General features: G+C 30.0%; 3 protein-coding genes across 3 annotated transcripts; 1 reads left to right on the top strand and 2 right to left on the bottom strand.

Moving 5' to 3' along the window:
* Nucleotides 1–706: 706 nt before the first annotated feature.
* Rassf (Ras association family member) lies at nucleotides 707–8,220 on the bottom strand. Its single transcript, XM_069116377.1, has 10 exons — nucleotides 8,020–8,220; nucleotides 7,333–7,427; nucleotides 7,014–7,144; nucleotides 6,844–6,919; nucleotides 6,636–6,776; nucleotides 6,384–6,557; nucleotides 5,806–6,303; nucleotides 5,456–5,738; nucleotides 5,161–5,380; nucleotides 707–4,928 (listed from the first exon to the last, which is right to left on the bottom strand). Exons 1-10 carry the CDS (start codon nucleotides 8,057–8,059, stop codon nucleotides 4,868–4,870), a joined length of 1,719 nt encoding a protein of 572 aa, XP_068972478.1. The 5' UTR covers nucleotides 8,060–8,220; the 3' UTR covers nucleotides 707–4,867.
* Nucleotides 8,221–9,191: 971 nt separating this feature from the next.
* Nucleotides 9,192–11,431, top strand: Ndc1 (Nuclear division cycle 1). Its single transcript, XM_069116611.1, has one exon. It carries the CDS (start codon nucleotides 9,458–9,460, stop codon nucleotides 11,189–11,191), a length of 1,734 nt encoding a protein of 577 aa, XP_068972712.1. The 5' UTR covers nucleotides 9,192–9,457; the 3' UTR covers nucleotides 11,192–11,431.
* Nucleotides 11,432–11,533: 102 nt separating this feature from the next.
* Nucleotides 11,534–14,591, bottom strand: LOC138181620 (WD repeat-containing protein 36). Its single transcript, XM_069116608.1, has 3 exons — nucleotides 12,852–14,591; nucleotides 12,505–12,782; nucleotides 11,534–12,430 (listed from the first exon to the last, which is right to left on the bottom strand). The coding sequence occupies exons 1-3, from the start codon at nucleotides 14,383–14,385 to the stop codon at nucleotides 11,576–11,578; spliced, it is 2,667 nt and encodes an 888-aa protein (XP_068972709.1). The 5' UTR covers nucleotides 14,386–14,591; the 3' UTR covers nucleotides 11,534–11,575.
* Nucleotides 14,592–16,069: the final 1,478 nt, after the last annotated feature.

Genomic DNA, 16,069 nt, shown 5'->3' with positions numbered 1-16,069 from the left:
CGAAGGTGTATCTTGTCGATTTGGCTGGAAGCGAGCATGCGAATGCAACGGGTGCGACAGGCCAACGACTAAAAAGCTCAAGGATTGATACCACGAATTCGTAACACGCTGTTTGCCAGAATGACAGGTGGTAAAGAGAGCGGAACGTCGTATAGAACAGAAGTATCATTCCTAGAAATACACAGTGAAAGAGTGAGAGATCTACTGAGACGGACCAGTCACAGTCTCATTCTCTCCGAATGCGGGAACATCCTAAAAGTGGACCTTATGTCCAAGACCTGTCAAGCCACCTCGTGTACGATTACTCAGATATTCAGGAATGCATGGTGAGAAGTAATAAGCACAGAACTATAGCAAGCACAAACATGAACGATGTGAACAAGAAGAAACGCGCGATTTTTACGATGACGTTCGTGCAAGCTGGACTATCCGAAGGCAATATGCAGTCGGAGACCGTTTCGAAGGTGTATCTTGTCGACTTGGCTGGAAGCGATCATGCGAATGCAACGGGTGCGACAGGCCAACGACTAAAAGAAGGTGCGCAAATTAATATATCACTGGTAACATTAGGTTCTGTGAAATCGGCGCTCTCGGAAGTTAATTCCACAGGCGACGCGTCTTCCTCTTCTAAGCGTAATGCCTTCATACCTTATCGAGATAGTGTATTAACGTGGTTGTTAAAGGACTCGCTTGGAGGTAACTCGAAGACAATTATGATAGCTACTATTAGTCCGGCCGACTGCAATTACCGCGAGTATTTATGCAGTACGCTAACCGAGCGAAAAAATATTATTAATAAAACTATTATCACGATATGAGTATCAGTATTTTTACATCTTATTCTGCTTTTTTAATACGATGATATGTTTCTATCCATGAAATAGTATCGAAACACCTCCTAAACGAATACAAGTATGTATCTAGCACTTAAGATATTAGTCTGACAGCGGAGCAAGTAGTTGCAGCGTTCTTATGGTCAGACACTACGTATTCTACCAAAGAATTCGCTTTTTTACCTATTCCTATCTGCTTTTCTCGGAAAAGTGAATCATAACTCTGTCTCATTTTTAAAAGAGATAATATTTAATAAAATATAAAAGTTGAAGATGATTCAATTTTTTTCTTTCTACTTGTACTTCTCATCTTTTCCTTATCGTAGGTATCCTACATAGTGGCGTTTTTGGTATTAATGAACAAACGTTTCGTGGACTTGCATAGTTTTAAAAACACCAAGGTGATAGTAGTTACAGTAGAATCACCCTGTACAATGTTTGATCGGCAAACAACCAATGGACGGAAATGAAAGACAAGGTAAACTGCATAATTTGATAATGCTAGATTGTTTCCACTGCTATTTGACCGAACTAAAGTTTGTTTGCGTGAAATAATCTACTGGAATAAGAAGAGCTTATGAAGTAATTAAAGTAATATTTATGCGAGTAATTTTCCATTAGAAGGAAAGAATCGATTTTCTATAAAACACGAAAATGATATTTTTAATCATCGTTTAAAATATTAAAACTTGTATAAACAAATATTTCCACCTAAATATTATATCAAAAAATTAAATACAACGATAAAACTATAAATATAAATTACACCTCATGTTTATAGAAATAATTAAATTTTCTTTAATTAACTGACAAATTAATACAGTTCACCCAATATTTTATCCTTTCTTTTTTTCCTATAATGAAACAGACATCGTTAACAAATTGGATAATTTCAAGAATTCTCGTTCACGATAATGACATTTATCTGTCTAAACACTCGAATCGCGAACGCATTCGTAACATACATTATGTATAATATGTATGACTATTTATGAAGTGTGACTAGCTTAAAATTATGATTATATGATCGATATCTATTGTCATAAACAACGGCGAACATTTATTTATACCATTGTATGTATATTCTTCGCTGTAAACTTTTTTTTCACTGGAAACCAGTTATACTGTGCAATATTTAAGCATGTGATTGTACAATCGTAACTGTGCGCAAATACCTCCAGTTTTCTGGACCACGTCTACACACAGAAGTTAGAAATCTTTCAAATACATAACAACTGCTAGAAATACATAGATATACAGAATGCTTCAAAGTAAACGTCACACAAAATAATTGCTAAATGAAACTTTTTCGTTATTTCTCTCTGTTAGAAAGGGCATTCTGCTCTCGTTATTTTTTAATTTATTTAAAAGTTACTTCGTACGTGCTCTTTGTTTAATTCAATCTTTCGTTAAAATTGTTAATAATGTATAATTTTTATGAGAATTTCTTCTGTTGTTAGGAACTAATAATTTTTTTTATTTTCATTTAGCAACTATATATTTCACTTGTTTCGAAGCATCCGTTGGAAAGGGATCTCTAAAAATTCTTCAAAAAATACGATCAGTATGATATTTTCTTGAGTAGAAATCGGAATGCTGAAAAATGCTAACTAAATGTCATGGTTTTATTGCAATGTGCACGATTTTTAGAAATTCGCGAAGATTAGTATACAACAAAAATTTTGGAAGATACTTCCGCACCAAAATTATTTAACAAAGTTAAGCTATTTTAAGTGTTACCTCTTATAAAATGTTTTACTTGATGCCTTCAATGAGAAGAATTATTGAAATATGAATCTATTCAATCAATTTATGTAAATTTAAAATTTAATATGAAATCCTAACGTCAGCAGGTGTAGTATGTGATATGCATTTCTAATATCTACTTTCGTAATATGTAGATCAAAATCTATTTTTTTATCTTTTCCCGATATAAAGGCAAGCGAATTAGTAATCAATTCTAGCAAATGATTTTTGCACCTAAATTGGGATTTTCAATGTGGATAAGAGACATGTAAAATATTTGTTTCGAAACTTTTTAAACTGTATAATAAAATTTGGAACCTCATAATACCCATCACAATAGAATTTGAAGTTCCCTTTATCTTGACGAAATATTTTTTGATGTAAAAAAAATCCATGATACAAAAATCATAATTTTTATATTATGAAAACAAACAGATTTTTTCTTTTATTTCGACTAAAACACATTTCACATATTACACTGTTATATTGAAAATGCTTTAACAAACTAGGAAATCTAATTATTCCTCAAAGCTAAAACTAACGATCTCGCGGAAGTAAATGTAACTATCAATTTAATTTAAATCTAAAATGTAATGACACTACGATTTTTTTCTACTATGTAGAAAGGATTTTTCAAAATCTGTCGAATTAAAATTCTTAAATTTTAACTATAGTCATCATCGACAATAATGTTACGAAATTACTAACCATAAGAACTTGGTTCCCTGAAATACCATTCAAAGGAAGCTACTCATAATTTGATTGTATCGATTCAAATACGTCTTAAACAAATTCTAAAAGCCAAATTATCTTCAATGCAATCCTTTCTTCAATATTTCGTACTATATTCTACAGATAAAATATTTATTCATGATCTAGCAATTACGGCAGTGATACGTGTCGAAAATTGCTATTGGTTAATAACAATTATCTATGGCTTTCGGAGCTGTCCAACTAAAACTGTGGTTCAAGGTACAATCGTTTATAGTAATTTTCATCTAGACGATATATACATCTACATATAGCTTTTAAAACGTTCTGCTTTCTCTAACATTTCCATTTTACATTCAACAATTCCTTCGTTAAAATTCTATTTCCATTTATTGTTTAATATATAATAATTTCTTTCATTTTCCTCTTTCTTTTTATCTTCATTATTTCTGTTTTTCTTTTGGCACCTACGTGAACAGAAAAGTTAGAAAAACTTCACGAGGTAAGAAGTTGGACAGCCTTGCATGAGATTCTAACAATCGTACAATCTAAACTGCGAACAATATCTTTTCTTTTTCCTTTTCATAAAATGTTCATCTCTTGTATCAATCATTGACTTGACATCGGTGTCTATCTATTACACAGATACAATACTCGATCGCCCTTAATAAATTATGACAGTGTCCATTTTTAATGTTAAAAAATCAAATGAAACGCTATACATACAACAATTAGCCTATAGCGAACATTTTAAAAGATATCGTGTTAAAGAATGGTTCGCGAGACTGCGTAATTATCGTTTGATGCACAGTCGAGACTTAAACAATACATGTATATATCACTTAATTTGATACATGAATTTCTAGTTAAATTGCACTGAATGTCTCAATAGTAGCTGCGCATTAATGACTACAGATAAATGCAACAAATATGCAGAAGTAATGAGTACAATTGAATAATGTAACCATAAGACATTAATCTAGAAAATGTTAGTATGTTATCGCTCGACACATTCAAACGTAAATCACTTTTCCGATAGTGAGTCATTCCGCAATAAATCGTGCAAGATTTGCTTCCATGGTCGTGGTGCTATTTTATAACTCACGACATTTATTGATAACAGTTCCAAAAAACAAATTCATATAAAAGTTTGACCTTCTATAAACTACTTCTTTAATTAATTAATTTAATTAATTAATTAAAAGACAAGTATAATATTAAATCATAGATTAAAAGCTTAACTTTTTTATCATTATATAAATTAATTTTTATTGCATATTTCAACAAAATATTTTGTTTGATCTATTTCGATTTTCTTCTCCGGAACAAAGCAGAAAATCGAACTTTCCCAGAAGTAATTTTTTGAAGTTATAAATAAATATAGAGAGCTAAAAGAAATGACGACAGTAAGTGGTTCTAATACGTTTGAATGTTTGAGGACAATTACGATAACACTTTTTACGACAAATAATTTACATAAAAAAAGAAGGAATTATATATATGTATATATATCTTCGAGTGAAAATTAATAGAAAAATAATATGGATATTTAAATGTTTATTATGAATACGTACTAACTATAGTCGAACCTTTAGCTCTTCCATTCTTTGTCGTATTCTTCGCCGCATCTCCTTATATCTGAAAATTCAAACAAAAAAGAAAATATAATTTCAATATATTTCAATATATATTTATATATATTAAATAATAGATTCATTTATTTTGAAAGATTTCAAGATGAATATTAATACAGAAATATAAGAGGACAGTATTTTTTAAAAAATAACTCTTTAGATGAATAAAACTAGTCTAAAATATTCGAATAAAATGATCAAAATTAAGAATTATGTACATATTTAAAAAGACATACTTTTCTTTTAAAAGCAGAATCTGACGCTCCTCTTCGTAATAATAACGCTGCAATATACCGTGACACTCTACCAAAGAGAGATTAAGAAATTGCGCAACGTCAGAGCTAATTTCCGGAGTCGACAATTTGTCTACTAAAAAAAGTCGCGCGACATTTTCGTGCGGACCTAATACTACACGAACCTCCAGGGGATATTCGTCATCTCTTAATCTTCTTTGCTCTATAGAAAAGAAAATTATCTTTCTCAAATAGTGATTAAGAATAGATACGTGTTTCCTAAAATAACTTAACTCACCGCCATTATCGCGGACGACGAACAACGCAAAATTATCTGGTTTAGCATCAACTTTATATTTGTCTAACATAAGGTTGATAACTTCCTGAGTATTTACTAAACTTGTAATCCAAACGGACATTTGAGATCCATGCGGAGGTGTGAAAAAACTTGTTTCACGATTATAAAAATGTCCGTTAATTGAACAACGACGCCGCAGTCGACTACGTGATTGTCGTCGACCACCCGGGCGACGTCTAATTGCGGTGGATCCTTGTTTTCGTCGTAAAACTACGCCATCCAGCTAGAACGTATTACAGATATGCATATACAGGGAGAATAATAAGTTCAAGACTATAATTGTTAAATACCTCTAGTCCACTGTCGGTCGACATTGTCATGTTATCATCTTCTCTAAATTGTAGAGAATTTACAGAATCTGTATCGCTATCAGCTCGATGTCTTTGAAGGCAATCAGGTCCGGACATCGACCGATTTAAGCCTTTTTCTATCCAACTGTCATCAGTGCTAATAGATCTATTACCGGACATATTTTTCTCTAAGTTGTCGAAGTATTCTACCCTTCGAAGCGTTCCATTTCGATTTGGTGTGCCATGGTAAATAGGCGTATCGGTACTGGAAGAACTACCTATACTGTGGGTTGGTGTACTAGTTACACTACTATCGTTACCACGGTTGCTTTGATGATTCGGACTATTTGCTTCTGAATTTTCGCGAGAATCAGATCTATCAAAACTGGATTGAGAGGAAAGAGGCAGTGGGTCAGAAGTGGTTTGCGAACTAATCGAGGGTAGATTTTCGGGCATCGTTTGGTATAATTTCTTTCCATCTTCGATTTTACGTTCAACCTGGGTAATTAAAAATCAGATAAAAATAAATAAAATGAAAAATATTTAATAATCAGAAATTTTAATAACCTATATATTACCTGAAGAAGCTCATCTATTTCATCCCACTCCATGTTCTTAACGTCTAGTTTCATTGGTAAAGTGAGGCTCTTAAGATGATCAGGTGAGGTTGGTACAGACTTTGTTTCAGTTTCTGTGTCTTGCTCAGAAGTTTCTTTTACACAATCTTCCTCTTTTTCTTCATCTTCTATACTCTATTGGCAGAATTTACAAGATATACGAACATATAAAATATTTTAAGCATCCCTTTTCATATAAAAATATATACACACATCAGAAACACTACGTCTACATGAATTTCTATTACGAGCTGTAACTACTGTGCGTTGATCATCATCTTCTTTTAAATGAATCACTCCTCTGACACCCCAATAAATACGAAGTGCACCTTCCAGTATCAATCTTCCATTAACCTGTTAAAAAATAATATTAATTATATGTTGATCTATATTTTCTTAAGCATAAATATAAGATAGATACCTCACGGCTTCTTATTCCACCACTTTTACCTTCATAATACTGGTTGAAAACCTTCAACTTTGATTCCAAGTGTGATCTAAGTATGAAAAATTATAACAATATAAAACTTAATGTAATAATATGTTTGATAGTATGGTATTAAATAAAACACATTGTTTTGAACTATATACCTGGGTAATGATGGCCGAACTTCTTTTTTCCCAAAACTTGTATGTGATTCAACTCTTGTTCCATGACCAAATAATTGTGGCCCAAAAAGAGCTCCGTAACATGGTACGTGACAATATGGTACACCTTTATGCTACATAATAGTTTTTAAAAAGAAAATATAAATTTTGTTGTACGATTATTAAGTAAAAGTTAACAGTAATACATTAAAAATGAAATATTTAAAATGGTGGCACAAAATTAGATAGATTAAATATTTAAATATGACTAATAATATTACAATATTTAATTAACAATTTTATAAAATATACAATGTTGTACCTCTGCATGCTGGCCTGGATTTAAGCGTTTCCCACATTCTTCGCATCTTAAACATTCTGGATGCCAGTCATATCCCAGTGATTGCTTCCGTTCAGCTAAAGTCACAGTTTTTCAAAATATTTTGTACAAAATAAATAAATATATTTATGATCTATTTGTACAAAATACGCACTTTATTTGTAAAACTTTACAGTATTACACGAAGCACATATAATTTTATAATCAATTGAGATTTCACTAATCCTTTAATAAATATATTTTCTTAAGTTTTATTTAATACATGCATTTTGTTTTTATAAATAATAAATTATTAACTTATAAATTGGCATATTAAAATATTTGTTTAAATTAGTATATAAAATACATAAATAAATTTTTATTTTCAACTGTAATATTTTTTTTCATATTCAAAATATTGAAACCGTTACTTTAAACGTTTGAAATATCAAAATATTACAAACGACAATAAACAATTAATCTTTTAATTTAAAAAATAGTTTCTTAATAATAACAAAGAGCTTGGTTAAAATGCAGAAAAATAATAATAAAGTAATATTTTCAATAAAATATATACGAGTAACATGACGGTTATACAGACAAAAAATTAATCAACTCATTATAATAACAGGAAACGGTACTTGTCAAAATTATTACGCCTTTTTAATATATGCGAAGATTGAAACTAACCGAAATATACTGGTTTCCCACATTTATGGCACTTCCACATGACGGCAGACTCTTGTAATATCCATAAAATAATAGAAATTAACTCTTACGAGATTCTAATCCATTTTGTTTATACTATATGAATAGGCCTATTGAAAATGACATGCGGGTTAATTAAAGATGTTACTAGTAAGGCAACCTTCGCTGAATAATAAATAGTTCCCCTGCGGGTTCGAAAACTTATCAAGCACTTGACTTACATTTTTTCACTAAAATCATAGAGTACAAAGTAGAAAGGAAACTGAAAGTACTAAGTGATTGCACACCATTTATTCATGGATCTTTATTAAACATTCTGATATTTGGATAACATTACAATGTAGGTACTCTATTAAAGAATTATGTTAAACATTTTTAAGTAATATATTTCTTCTCTTATTTATTAATTGTAAATAGCAACATATACAAATACAACGTGGAATTGATTAATCGGTAGTGATACTATATTATATACATAGTTACATTATAAATTATATTATTACAAGTACAAAGTACATGCTTTAATTTTTGCTTTCTAGTGTATTAATACCATAACATTTATTTGCAGCTTTTATAGCACTTTTATTTGAAGCACATTACATAATTCACATTATATTATAAATTACTAATTATTACAAATACATGAAAGAAACTGTATTGTTCATTATGGCGTGTTTTTATATTCATATGGTATTTACATAAATTAAGAAGTCTGCTTTCTTAAATTCATCAAGTTGTTGAAATAATATATTATAACTTCAACAATTTATTATTTGATGAAGATTTGTTTAGAATTTTATTGAAAATCGATTGTATTTTTAGTAATCTCTTTTTAAAATATATATATTTAGTATGTGAAATATAGTATAATAATTATTATAAATAACAAACTTTATTTTTAAAATAATACAAAAAATACTATTTAAAAATATTAATAAATTTATCAAAAATTGATTTGGAAAATAAGGAAACTTTATAGATATAAATCAATTCCAAATATTTCTTTTAGTAAAGCCAATACATAAAACTTTTAATGTTAAATATCCTGTTGATAATGATTCGATAAATAATATGTTTCGTTCAAGAAGATAATTCAAATTTAATCATAGTGATAAATATCATCCTTTATGTTCTTTTCATGAGGACAGCCATGATGGCGCGCTCAAATTCAATGGAAAATTCATAATTATACCGGCTTTTTGAAACGAGGAATTTATGTATATCATCTTTATTCCTTGATAAAAATACGTATTTGAAAAGTTAAATAGTTGAGAACGTGAAAAATATTCACGTGAATGTTATTATTATTAAAAATATAAAAGTTTAACTATTACGTTAAGTTTATTGGCAAGAATTTTGAGTTGCTCAGTTTGTACGGTTTTATCAAGAAACTGGAGGTTAACCGTTACAAGTAAATAAAATGATACAGATGAATAAAAAAGGATGCAAAGAATTGCTAATGCAGAGAATGTTCTTAGCTATAATTTCCAGTATAACGGTACAATTTTTACTTGTGACTTGCTTACTTTTAATTACAAATTTAAATACAGATTATATGTCATGGATTCAAAACACATGGACAGCGATAACCTCTTTTCGAATGTGGAGTTATTTCTGTGTTCTTGCTACCGTTACATTTTTTCAAGGAGTTATTTGTAGCAAAAGTTACTCTAACATTCCACCCTACTCAAAAAGTAGGTTTATTAAATTTTTGGGGATATTCACATATCAAAATATTTTGATGGGTATCCTGCACATTATCATTGGTGGTCTCCTTGTTTGGTTGCATTTATCAATCAAAGGAGGCAAATATGGTTTTTTAATGACAGAATGTAACATAATTTATGGAATGTGTTTAATGGAAGAACATTACTTTTTATTCTTAAGTGGATTTTGGAGTGGATTATATTTTTTCTTGAAGATTAGTATCTTCCATATGAAATATTTAAAATTTCCTATCATATCTTCATCAAAGCTTTTTCGATTTAAAGCAGGAATCAGCTCCCTGCTTCCATCATTAATGGCTGAATGCATATGGCCAACTCTATATTATTTAATTGGTTATTATTTCTTGGGTCCTTATTGTTGTTCTACAATATTATTTTTGTCATCCTTACAATTAGAAAGTGAACCATTGAGTAGCATTCCTAGCTTGCTGAATCTGTCATTGATTTTTCAATTATGGTTGTACCAACTGATGTTTGTATTAACAATTAACAGTATGTATTTACTATTTGAAATATATTTGACAGAATGGGTTCCTTTTGAATTCAAACAAACTGATGTATTTAATACTGCTGAATCTGGAGTGACACTTACTGACGCATTATCTACAGACAAAGTGCCAATAATGCAACATTTAGGCTATTTAGATTTAATTACAATAGCACAAAAGGATAAAGCAAGAAGAGGTGTATTATTCACACTCAGTCAACCTGGAGGTCATCCTTACAATTGGAACTGTGTTATAGAAAGATGTACTGGTCTCATCAAAAAATTTTCTGATGATCTCAGCACAGCATGCATTAAACCTCAGGAACCAAAACTATCTCCTGGTGCTCCAAGTTTAACAATGACAAATGTTAGTGCATTTCAGAAACAATATATATATCGTATGCGCAGTTTAATAAAAGAAGAAGTACAAACCTGTACAGAACAAAGTAATATAAAAAAAGATGTTGACAATGAACTGTTTATTCAAAAATTCATAAAAACAAGATGGAACAACTTTCTCGCATACTTACTTTCTAAACCACTTATTTCATATGTTTTTGGTGAAATAGAGGGTGGTAAAGTGTGTCATATTTTATTTAATGGACAGACGATAATCTGGGCTGCGGATGCAATTTCATCTTTAGCTGTATTATCATTAAATGAAGATTCTTATGGAATTGCTCAAAAAGATCTACCACTTATAATCAATACTTTACTTGCATTGAAGCAAGCTCTTGATAAATTACAAAAATCAAATATTATGTCAAAGAAACAATATGGAGATGATAAATTTATTAAACAAATCTTTCATTCTTTACGTGCTGCAGCAAAACGAAGTCTTTATAGAATAGTTACATGTTTTGAAATTTATATAGGAGATTTAGGATTAGAAACAACAACAGTGGAACAGTTACATAGTTTTCTTGCTTATAGGGAATAAATTCTCATTGTTCATTGTAAACTTTAATGTATGTATATATATATATAAATAACTTTTACTTGTATCTACATAAAATATTCTTTAGTATCAAAATATGTCAATGATTGTAAGATTATTTTTGTAATTATTATATTTATATACAGAAACAAATTATACTTGTGATTAATCTTTTCTATCTTTTCTATTTAACATTACTTAACTGTGGTTTACTGTATAGAAATAATTTGTAAAATGTCACAATAAATTATTTTTCAAACATCTATAATTATTCGATCAATGTACCTTAAAAATATGTTTTGTGATGGTCATATTGCAAAAACATTTAAATTTTACATTTAAAAATTACGTAAAAAATAACACGTCATTTTTATTACAATAAAATAATTACATCTTCTTCAAAGCTTGTACAACACTTAGATTATGAAACAATTTATCTCTTAATACAAACCAAGACTTTGATTGTATTTCTTGTAATGTGTCTAAATAATTTCTTAACGTTTCGTCTTCTGTTATTGTTGTCCCGTGGCATTTCAAAAATACGGCTAGGTAAGCTTGTGCTAATTCAAAATCCATCTTCTTTTCCATCATATGATATATCATTTTCATAAAGTGAAGTAATAAAGTATTTGATGTTTTCTCATCCGCTGAAAGTGATTGAATTTCGAAATCGATAGAACTAGGACTCATATTTTTTAATTTTTCAATAACTTCTTCAAATTGTGAATCTTTTATAGACAGTAAGGATTTGGCAAACAAAGTGAGATTTTCTAACTCAGGATGAATAATCAGTTTCTTATTGACTTCGGCATCTTTAACACTCGAAAGGTCAAATTTCAATTCTAAGGATGGAATCGTTGGCAGAAAGAAAGGTGCACTTTCCGGTACCTTTGGCGGTTCTTTCGGTTTGTTCTTTTTTCTTATGATATCGATATTTAATAGATTCTGCCACCTCGAGTGAGCTAAACCGGACATTGTAATAAGATCCTCCTGAAGTTGTGCTGGAGAAACATAATCCAATTCTGGTTCGGTAAGTTCATCTTCATTAGTATCAGTAACTTCTATCGTTGAGCCAGGTAGACCAATCGTTGGAATCGGATCGTCTTTGTTTACTCCTTTCAAAGAAATGTGGGAATACAAGGTACGGTTTGACCATAAATATATACCTAAGTTACATACATGTGCTGTAGCAAGAAATTCACCAGTAGGTGAGAAACTTAATGACGTGCATGCTTCTGGTACCTAAAACGTTACATTCAGTTAATATTTCTAAATTAGATCAATAATTAAGTTTTACTAACATATATTATATATACCTGAAAAATGTCTATTAAATTAGAGGAAGGAATATCCCATGTTCGAATTGTACAATCCATAGATGCTGTTACTAGCCATCTAGAGTCAGGGTTAAAACATGCGTCTGTTAATCGCGCTTCATGTCCTTCAAAACGTCGGACAATTCTTTTAGTGTCAAGATCTAGTAATATAATAGTAAAATCTTCCAATGCTATGGCTATAAGGGAACTATCATTATGATATCGTAACCATTCAACTGGTTCATCCAATATCACTTTTGTTACTGATTCAGTATCTCCTTAAAATTATAATAAGCAATTAATTATATTTTCACATGTGTATCATGAAATATAGTTATTTCTTTTACCTGCTTTTGGTTTAAATCTCCAAAACTTTACAAATGCGTCTCTTCCAGCAGTGACTACAGTTTGATTTAAAGGATCTACCATTACACCTTTCACAGGACCTTGATGTGCTCCTTTATTAGTACCATAGCTAGCTCTGTGAATTCCTGATTGTATATTAAATCTTTCTACATGGCCACTATTATATCCAATAATAACAAAATCTCCACATTTTGTTATACATATACAAGTTGCAATAATGTTACGATTGCTTTTAAAGTTTTCTAGGATTAATTTGTGTTCTCCCATTTTTGTCTTATTAGAAGACCATGTAGTGACTGTACCCAAACCAGAATGTGTTGCTGCAATGTTATCCCATTCTTTTTCTCTTGCTAATTCTATAGCAAAATTAGTAATCGGTGGCATTAATAAAGGATCTTCAATAAGTCTTCCTCTTTTCTTTGCAGCTTTTCTGTTGAATGATGCTCTTCCAAAGCTTTTATTCAACATTTCCGTAATTGTAGAAAACATCCTCAAAGAAGAATCACTTCCAGCTGTTAATATATTGTTGCCTTCATTTCCATAAAAACGAACAATATTAGGAGGTTCTGAATGACCTTCTCTAATTCTTAAAAGTCTTCCAGCTCCATCAGCTAAGTCAAATATCCATAACTTTATAGAATTGTCGGAAGAAGAAGATACTAACAATGGTTCATTGGGTAAATATTTCAATCCTGTAACACCCCTAAAATGAGCTTTAAGGAGTTGGTTTTCAACTTTACGTTGCTCTAGGTTCCAAAATACAATGTGACCCTCTAAACTTCCTGTGGCCATTATTGGATGCTCATCCGTTCGGAAACTAATGGATATTACACAACCCCAATCTTGAACTAATTCAAAAAGTGTTTCATCAAGCTTCAAATTATGTAATATAATTCTCCCGTCTTTTAAACCTATTGCTGCAACGTCTATTGCAGGTGCCTGTTCAAGTGCAGTTACTGGTGTATTCCAGCCTTTAAACGTATAAATTAATTTTACAACTTTCAAATTCCATAACTGCAATTGACCTTGTTCACTTCCCAGTAATATTTTGTTTATATAGGTGTTAGGATGTATTATTGTTGTAATGTTGAAGTGTTTTTTACTGAAATCAAGTTCTGTTATTAGCTCTTCTGTTCCAATATCCCACAGTTTAACATTGTTGTTCTCATCAATAGATATTAAATGAGGGCCAAAAGGTAACAGAATATGCACTGTATAGTCATGTCCTTTATAAGTATGTCTTAGCTCTCCTCCTCTCCGCCAAGCGTATATTTCTTTTCCACATGCTGTAAAAATGTGATAAGGGTCTCCCGCGAGACATGTAATTTCACCTGGATGCGTTTTTGATACGCTAAGAAGCGTGAAATGTGAACAACTGTACGTAAGAAACGTATCACCGACACATGTTGATATAAGATTTTCTTTTCGCCTTGTAATATATCTTGTTATAAGAGGAATGTGATTACTGACATATCCTAATGCGCGATTCTTGAAAAATATTTTACTATGTCCCATTGTCTTTCTTTACTTTACGTCGAAGCTAATGTTTATATACACTTAAAAAGTAAGGTTAGAATATACAGCCACGCTTTTGAAATAATATAGCTATGGGTGCGTCCATGTTGGAAAGCATAAACTATGTTTTTAATGAGTGTGATTTTTATTGTTTGAAGATTTTGTTTTTGATACGTATATTTTAAATTTATATAAACTTCATTTATAAATTATAGAGTTACAGTTGTTGCGACACTCTACTAACTAGCGACCAGTCAGGCACAACTGATCGGTTGGTATCGCGAGCCTTGAACGTTATTAGCGTCCAAGGTGGAGGATTATAATAAATGTAAAGAACGAGGTTTAGTTTACCATATTTATTCCACTCAATACTCTGAATACAACTGTCTTTTAGTTCATTGGTTATACTGTTCCACTTAATACTCTGAATACAACTGTCTTTTAATTCACTGGTTATAGTGTTAAACTAGTGGTTGACTGTACAATAGGCTCACTGTTTATGATGGATCCGCACTAGGGTAGCGTAGACCCTTGACGGTCATCCTGCCCGAGGATTGTATCTGGTTCACATAAAGCGTCGCGATGATTACCAGGCGGCCACTCCAAATCCCGAACAACAGTACAATTTAATTTTCTATGTAATGCAATAGAAAACAAATATTATGCAATGTTAATTAGATTTTGTTGAAATGTACATAAAATAAAGAAACAAAAATTATTAAATAATATAATTTCTTATTTATTTGAAACAATCATTAGTATAATTATTTGCTTGGATGAAACAAGGCTAAAATTTTTATATTTTTGTCACAGCAACGATTTAACAATTTGTAGAAAAAATTGTTTTGTATTATAATATTCTTAAATATGTTGTAACAAGTACATAAGTAACAATTAATTTATTAAATGAAGTATTAATGAATAGTGAAATTAAGTTCTTATATAGGTAAGGAATGGAGTAGGAAAACAATTATTAATATTAAGTATTTTTTTTTATAATTTCGTTTCAGTTATCCGTCATTTCCACGGGTCCATATAAATCATTTGTATGCTAATATACATTACATATATGTATAAAACATAGTGTCTATTCTATAAAATCAAATACTTTTTATAACAAATATGTATGTTAATATTAGCGAGTACTAAATACAATTTAATAACAAATACGATGAAGTAAACTCACATACAACTTTAAAACGATTGTATATTACTACCTATCAAATATTATATATAATATAAGATGCAACTGTATTAAATTACAATTAATAACACTTAGATAATATTATCTACAAATTTTTTGGAAAAAAACAATTATTGTATATTGATATGTGATATATGGATAAATAATATACTATATGTATATATGTATGTTTAAAAAATATATCATATAAATAATATAAATATATATTACAAAAATTGAAAGCAAAATATATGTATGTATAATTGACTATAGGTAAATAGTAAATAATTAATGTTACATTGTTAACTCTCGGTTATTCAATTATTTACAAATGAATAGGATATCTATTTCTTATGGAAGCTTATCATTCTTATATAATTTTTACATCCACGAATAAGATTTTTCTTAGCGTATTTTTTTTTATAACGAATTACGAAATTGTTGGTATAACATTAAATTTAATATGGTTTATTTCATATGAAAGTGTTTCATGTTCCCATA

The sequence above is a fragment of the Bombus flavifrons genome, chromosome 7 (assembly GCF_040668555.2).
Source record: "Bombus flavifrons isolate JBK064 chromosome 7, iyBomFlav1_principal, whole genome shotgun sequence".
Taxonomy (NCBI): Eukaryota; Metazoa; Arthropoda; class Insecta; order Hymenoptera; family Apidae; genus Bombus; species Bombus flavifrons.
The sequence above is the reverse complement of the archived record's forward strand: the minus strand, read 5'-3'. Positions and strand labels throughout refer to the sequence as shown.